The sequence below is a fragment of the Oncorhynchus gorbuscha genome, linkage group LG24, assembly GCF_021184085.1.
Source record: "Oncorhynchus gorbuscha isolate QuinsamMale2020 ecotype Even-year linkage group LG24, OgorEven_v1.0, whole genome shotgun sequence".
Taxonomy (NCBI): domain Eukaryota; kingdom Metazoa; phylum Chordata; class Actinopteri; order Salmoniformes; family Salmonidae; genus Oncorhynchus; species Oncorhynchus gorbuscha.
This window is the reverse complement of record NC_060196.1, coordinates 30,913,361-30,921,159: the sequence shown is the minus strand read 5'-3', so window position 1 is coordinate 30,921,159 and position 7,799 is coordinate 30,913,361. Positions and strand designations below refer to the sequence as shown.

At 41.5% G+C, this 7,799-nt stretch overlaps 1 protein-coding gene across 1 annotated transcript; it reads right to left on the bottom strand.

Annotated features, from left to right (window-relative positions):
• Positions 1–741: 741 nt before the first annotated feature.
• LOC124013119 (tumor necrosis factor receptor superfamily member 11B-like) lies at positions 742–6,026 on the bottom strand. Its single transcript, XM_046327292.1, has 4 exons — positions 5,886–6,026; positions 5,371–5,752; positions 1,535–1,717; positions 742–1,435 (listed from the first exon to the last, which is right to left on the bottom strand). Exons 1-4 carry the CDS (start codon positions 5,889–5,891, stop codon positions 1,104–1,106), a joined length of 903 nt encoding a protein of 300 aa, XP_046183248.1. The 5' UTR covers positions 5,892–6,026; the 3' UTR covers positions 742–1,103.
• Positions 6,027–7,799: the final 1,773 nt, after the last annotated feature.

The following is a 7,799-nucleotide window of genomic DNA, read 5'->3' as shown; positions in this document are numbered from 1 at the left end:
TTCTAGGCAGAATTCCTCTGTCCAGTGTCTATGTTCTTTTGCCCAACTTAATATTTTATTTTTATTGGCCAGTCTGAGATATGGCTTTTTCTTTGCATCTCTGCCTAGAAGGCCAGTATCCCAGAGTCTTCTCTTCACTGTTGACGTTGAGACTGGTGTTTTGCGGGTACTATTTTATGAAGCTGCCAGTTGAGGATCTGTGAGGCGTCTGTTTCTCAAACTAGACACGCTAATGTACTTGTCCTCTTGCTCAGTTGTAGACCGGGGCCTCCCACTCCTCTTTCTATTCTGGTTAGAGCCAGTTTGCGCTGTTCTGTGAAGGGAGTAGTACACAGCATTGCACAAGATCTTAGGTTTCATGGCAATTTCTCACAAGGAATAGCCTTAATTTCTCAGAACAAGAATAGACTGATGAGTTTCTGAAGAAAGTTATTTGTTTCTGGCCATTTTGAGCCTGTAATCAAACTCACAAATGCTGATGCTCCAGAAACTCAACTACTCTAAAGAAGGCCAGTTTTATTACTTATTTAATTAATCAGAACAACCGTTTTCCGTTGTGCTAACATAACCCTTTTGAAATTCTCTAATGCTCAATTAGCCTTTTAAAATTAAACTTGGATTAACTAACACAACATGCCATTGGAACACAGCACGGATGGTTGCTGATAATGGGCCTCTGTACGCCTATGTATATATTCAATAAAAAAATCTGCCGTTTCCAGTTACAATAGTCATTAATAATGTCTACACTGTATTTCTGATCAATTTTATGTTATTTTAATGGATGAAAAATGTGCTTTTCTTTCCAAAACAAGGACATTTCTAAGTAAACCCAAACGTTTTTGAACGGTAGTGTACATATATAGATTTATGATAATTATCATAATTTTTCAAATATTTTTACTTTTATTTATTACTTTTTTTGCTCAGAAGACTTGGGAGGCCAAATAAAATCACTGCCACATATTGGGGAACCCTGGGCTAGACTGCATAGCCCACGTACCCTATATGAACCTAAAATGGACAACTGTTGAACTGAATTACTTTTTGCTGTCAAGATATGTTATTAAGAAGATGGGGATGAGAGGCTACTTTAACCCATTTTAGGCTACTTCAACTAACCCTTCACAGAGTTTGAATTGTTGGTCTATATATTTCAGTTTAAGCTCTAGTTTGTCTGCTGCATTGCGGGCCCCTGTCTTCCTCAACATCTCCGGAAGTTTCCTAACTTGGTCTTTGCCTGCACCTTGGTCCCAGCTTTTCATAAAGTCGTTAAGACCCCTCCTAGAAAGTTTCATGACTGTTCCTCGGAGTGGTTTCTTGCCTCCTTCTTGCGGCAGCCTCATCGCTAACCGACGTATTCTCTGAATGCCCATCTTCTGGTGAAGTTGAATGAAGAACGCAGGAAGGATTTCCTGTAGATATTCAGCTCCATCTGAAGAAAAAAAAAACATGGTTGAGAAACTTAAACTCAATTGAGGCCACAAATGATGAGTCTTTCATGATAAACAATGTTATTCATAAAGTGTTTTACCACGAGTTTTGAGGTCCTCACATGATGCACACAGTGTATCGTGCCAGCCCCTGCCCTTCAGCACCACGCGCAGTCCACCAGCTTCGCAGTTTGAGTGGGCAACACAGATTGCTTTTGCCGAGGAAACGTTAGAGTAGAATCTGGGTTGACACTGCACACATTCTGTATCTTGTTGGGGTGTACCTGAGGAAATGTTTTGATGTGTATGCCACAATATTTATCTCAACATTATTTTAAAGCAATTCATTGAGGAACACAATCCATTTAAAATTTGATTTGGTTATGGCATTTGATACATGCTAAACGGGGGGGGGGATTGATTTGCATGGAGAATTGATAAAACATTGCTAATATTTGCTAATTGTTTGCCGTGGCTAGTTTAATAAACCCAAAGTGTGTTTTGCACTCACTACTTGTCCATAGACTGCTATACTGCTAATGCAACATATGTACATACAGTGCATTTGGGAAGAATTCAGACCCCTTGACTTTTTCCACATTTTGTTACGTTACAACCTTATTCTAAAATTGATTAAATAAAACATTTTTCTCATCAATCTACACACATAAAGTGGGGCAAAAATGTATTTAGTCAGCCACCAATTGTGCAAGTTCTCCCACTTAAAAAGATGAGAGGCCTGTAATTTTCATCATAGGTACACTTGAAAATCCAGAAGAAAAAAAAATCCAGAAAATCCAGAAGATCACATTGTAGGATTTTTAATGAATTTATTTGCAAATTATGGTGGAAAATAAGTATTTGGTCAATAATAAAAGTTTATCTCAATACTTTGTTATATACCCTTTGTTGGCAATGACAGAGGTCAAACGTTTTCTGTAAGTCTTCACAAGGTTTTCACACACTGTTGCTGGTATTTTGTCCCATTCCTCCATGCAGATCTCCTCTAGAGCAGTGATGTTTTGGGGCTGTTGCTGGTTAACATGGACTTTCAACTCCCTCCAAAGATTTTCTATGGGGTTGAGATCTGGAGACTGTCTAGGCCACTCCAGGACCTTGAAATGCTTCTTACGAAGTCACTCCTTCGTTGCCCGGGCAGTGTGTTTGGGATCATTGTCATGCTGAAAGACCCAGCCACGTTTCATCATCAATGCCCTTGCTGATGGAAGGAGGTTTTCACTCAAAATCTCACGATACATGGCCCCATTCATTCTTTCCTTTACATGGATCAGTCGTCCTGGTCCCTTTGCAGAAAAACAGCCCCAAAGCATGATGTGTCCACCCCCATGCTTCACAGTAGGTATGGTGTTCTTTGGATGCAACTCAGCATTCTTTGTCCTCCAAAAATGACGAGTTGAGTTTTTACCAAAAAGTTATATTTCGGTTTCATCTGACCATATGACATTCTCCCAATCTTCTTCTGGATAATCCAAATACTCTCCAGCAAACTTCAGACGGGCCTGGACATGTACTGGCTTAAGCAGGGGGACACGTCTGGCACTGCAGGATTTGAGTCCCTGGCGGCGTAGTATGTTACTGATGGTAGGCTTTGTTACTTTGGTCCCAGCTTTCTGCAGGTCATTCACTAGGTCCCCCCGTGTGGTTCTGGGATTTTTGCTCACTGTTCTTTTGATCATTTTGATCCCACGGGGGGAGATCTTGCGTGGAGCCCCAGGTCGAGGGAGATGATTAGTAGTCTTGTATGTCGTCCATTTCCTAAAAATTGCTCCCACAGTTGATTTATTCAAACCAAGCTGCTTACCTATTGCAGATTTCAGTCTTCCCAGCCTGGTGCAGGTCTACAATTTTGTTTCTGGTGTCCTTTGACAGCTCTTTGGTCTTGGCCATAGTGGAGTTTGGCGTGTGACTGTTTGAGGTTGTGGACAGGTGTCTTTTATACTGATAACAAGTTCAAACAGGTTCCATTAATACAGGTAACGAGTGGAGGACAGCGGAGCCTCTTAAAGAAGAAGTTACAGGTCTGTGAGGGGCAGAAATCTTGCTTGTTTGTAGGTGACCAAATACTTATTTTCCACCATAATTTGCAAATAAATTCATAAAAATCCTACAATGTGTCATAATTGAAGTGTACCTATGATGAAAATTACAGGACTCTCATCTTTTTAAGTGGGAGAACTTGCACAATTGGTGGCTGACTAAATACTTTTTTGCCCCACTATACCTACCCCATGATGACAAAGTGAAAACAGGTTTTTTTAAATGTTTGCAAATGTATTTTTTTTTAAAAGCCTTATTTACATAAGTATTCAGACCCTTTGCTATGACACCTGAAATTGAACTCAGGAGCATCCTGTTTCTATTAATTATCCTTGAGATATTTCTACAACTTGATTGGAATCCACCTGTGGTAAATTCCATTGATTGGACATGATTTGGAAAGGAAAACACCTGTCTATATAAGGTCCCAGAGTTGACAGTGAATGTCAGAGCAAAAACCAAGCCATGGGGCCGAAGGAATTGTCCGTAGAGCTCTGAGACAGGATTGTGTCGAGGCACAGATCTGGGGAAGGGTACCAAAACATTTCTGCAGCATTGAAGGTCCCCAAGAACACAGTGGCCACCATAATTCTTAAATGGAATAAGTTTGGAACCACCAGCACTCTTCCTCGAGCTGGCCGACAGGCCTAAGTGAGCAATCGGGGGAGAAGGGCCTTGGTCGGGGAGGTGACCAAGAACCCGATGGCCATTCTGACAGAGCTCTAGAGTTCCTCTGTGGAGATGGGAGAACCTTCTATAAGGACAACCATCTCTGCAGCACTCCACCAATCAGGCCTTTATGGTATAATGGCCAGACGGAAGCCACTCTTCGGTGAAAGACACATGACAGTCCGCTTGGAGTTTGACACAAGGCACCTAAAGGACACTCAGACCATGAGAAACCAGATTCTCTGATCTGATGAAACCAAAATTGAACTCTGACCTGAATGCCAAGTGTCATGTCTGGAGGAAACCTGGCACCATCCCTACAGTGAAGCATGGTGGGGGCAGCATCATGCTGGGGTGATGTTTTTCAGCAGCAGAGACCGGGTCACTACTCAGGATCGAGGGAAAGCTGAATGGAGCAATGTACAGAGAGATCCTTGATGAAAACCTGCTCAGGACCTCAGATTGAGGCGAAGGTTCACCTTCCAACGACCCTAAGCACATAGCCAAGACAATGCAGGAGTGGCTTCGGGACAAGACTTGAACCTGATCAAATATCTCTGGAGAGACCTGTAAATAGTTGTGCAGCAACGCTCCCCATCCAACCTGACAGAGCTTGAGAGGATCTGCAGAGAAGAATGGGAGAAATTCCAAATACAGGTGTGCCAAGCTTGTAGCGTCTTACCCAAGAAGACTCAAGGCTGTAATAGCTGCCAAAGGTGTTTCAACAAAGTACTGATTAAAGGGTCAGAACACTTATGTAAATGTGATATGTTTTTCCATTTTTTTTTAAATGTCTAAACCTGTTTCTGCTTTGTCATTATGGGGTATTGTGTGTCGATTGATGAGAAGAAGAAAAAAACTATAATCAATTTTAGAATAATGCTGTAACTTAACAAAATATGTAAAAAGTCAAGGGGTCTGAATACTTCCCGAATGCACTGTAAAATAATTGAACTATTCCTTAAATTCGCATTAATTTGCAAATTTGGTATTGATATCAAATGACATTTGTCCCTTTTTACAATCCAAACAAACACAGTCAGCATATACTGAGACATATGCACATTCAATGTATGCATATGGAACTATCGACTGTAAACTATTATGATTAAAACACTTTGTTATCATCACAGACTTAAGTGTAAACAGTCATTTCTCGTAAGCCTATTATTTTTTTCCGTGCGTATAACTTGCTCAATTTTAGTCATACCTGTAGCATTCGCTCCATACCCAGGGGGGCATTCTTTATGTTTGATGCATGCTTCGTATCTCTTGTTGAAGTAGTAACCCTCCTTGCACTCGCACTTGCAGTTGTTGGATGGAGAACACTCCTGCTTGACGACTTGGTTCTCAGCGCACATGCTGCAGCGCAGGCACATGGAGATGTGGTTCCAAAATTCTGTGTATGCCCCTTTGGGACATTTCGCACAGTCGCTCTTTCGGGTGGCACTGCAGGGCGCACGGAGGTACGTTCCAGGTGGACAGCGATCACACACTAACGAACGACCGGAGTACGGATCATCTTTTTTGAAAGTTTGGGCGTGAAGTGCCATACTGGCATCAGCACTGACTAGAATCACCGTAAAAAGGAGCTGTGAAGAAAGAACAGGCAGGTTGTCATTCAGTTTGTTTATAAAGCATTCGGTTCACAATTTCATATTCAGATAATTGCAATGAACTAAAAACACCGTTTTCAATACAGGCTAAACATATGTTTCCACATACCATCATTGTGTAGGCTAATGCAGTTCTCCTTGGATTCAAAAGGATGCTTTCTTTCTTTGGTCCAGAAACGAGTCCGGCTATTTAAGCGCGCGCCCTCAAGCGCATTGAGCGTGGGCGTCACTGCGGTTGATTTTAACCGAGCCTATTTTACTTAACAATTAAACGTGTTGACGTGGGTATGAGTAAGCTATTTTTGGGTTCTGTTCAATCTGTAACGCTGAAGCGAAATGTAAAAATGTAAAGGTCATTTCCAATTGAGATGACACACCCAGCGTGTATCCTAAAGCAGGAACCATACGAGATGGTAGGTAGGCTATTCATGGTATCATGCAATAATTGCACTGATAGGAAAGACTGTTTCTGGTTCTCGTTAGTCTATTCATTGGAGGAAATCTCACTATAAGATACCAGGAACCCATAGGAAAGGAAATTCGAAAGAACATATTCCTGCTTCCTGATGCATATTTGCTATTAGCCTAGAAACTGGGTTTGGTGAGGTTACTTTCTACATGTAATATGTTAGTTACTACTTACCTGTCCAAAACTGTAATCAGTAAAGTAACTTTTGGATTACCCAGACTCAGTAACACCCTGTGATTACTCTAGTTTTTTAAAAAGTATCTTTAATCTGATTGCAATATTTTAGCTGGTAATGTAACTGATTACAGTTTGTTTTTAAAATTAGTTTTGTTGTAATTTTTTGTACTTACCAAACCTGAAAGACATACAGTACCAGTCAAAAGTTTGGACACACCTACTCATTTTGGGGGTTTCTTTATTTTTACTATTTTCTACATTGTAGAACAATAATGAAGACATTATATGCAAATATGAAATAGCACATATGGAATCATGTAGTAATCAAAAAAGTGTTAAAGAAATCAAAATACATGTTATATTTGAGATTCTTCGAAGTAGGCACCCTTTGCCTTGATATTAGCTTTGCACACTCTTGGCATTCTCTCAACCAGCTTCATGAGGTATTCACCGGGAATGCATTTAATTTGTGGAATTTCTTTCCTTATTAATGCGTTTGAGCCAATCAGTTGTGTTGTGACAAGGTAGGGGTGGTTTACAGAATGAAGATGAAAGATGAAACTGGCTCTCATGAGGACCGCCACAGGAAAGGAAGACCCAGAGTTACCTCTGCTGCAGAGGATAAGTTTGTTAGTGTTAACTGCACCTCAGATTGCAGTCCAAATGAATGCTTCACAGAGTTCAAGTAACAGACATCTCAACATCAACAGTTCAGAGGAGACTGCGTGAATCAGGCATGCGTGGTTGAATTGCTGCAAAGAAACCACTACTAAAGGACACCAATAAGAAGAACATACTTGCTTGGGCCAAGAAACACAAGCAATGGACATTAGACTGGTGGAAATCTGTCCTTTTGTCTGATGAGTCCAAATTGTAGATGTTTGGTTCCAACCGCTGTGTCTTTGTGAGATGCAGAGTAGGTGAACGGATGATCTCCGCACATACGGATGATCTCCGCATGTGTGGTTCCACCGCGAAGCATGGAGGAGGAGGTGTGATGGTGTGGGGTTGCTTTGCTGGTGAGACTGTCTGATTTATATATAATTCAAGGCACACTTAACCAGCATGGCTACCACAGCATTCTGCAGCGATACGCCGTCCCATCTGGTCTGTGCTTAGATGGACTATCATTAGTTTTTCAACAGGACAATGACCCAACACACCTCCAGGCTGTGTAAGGGCTATCTGACCAAGGAGAGTGATGGAGTGCTGCATCAGATGACCTGGCCTCCACAATCACCTGACCTCAACCAAATTGAGATGGTTTGGGATGAGTTGGACCCGCAGAGGAAGTTGGACCCGCAGAGGAAGTTGGACCCGCAGAGGAAGAAAAAGCAGCCAACAAGTGTTCAGCATATGTGGGAACTCCTTCAAGAC

What these genes read in the sequence shown, in the direction of transcription:
- LOC124013119 (XM_046327292.1), bottom strand. An exon ending in GTATGGAGCGAATGCTACAG is followed by an intron (nt 1,718 to 5,370) that starts GTATGACTAAAA and finishes ACATTTCCTCAG; the next exon opens with GTACACCCCAACAAGATACA. An exon ending in TGAGGACCTCAAAACTCGTG is followed by an intron (nt 1,436 to 1,534) that starts GTAAAACACTTT and finishes TTTTTTCTTCAG; the next exon opens with ATGGAGCTGAATATCTACAG.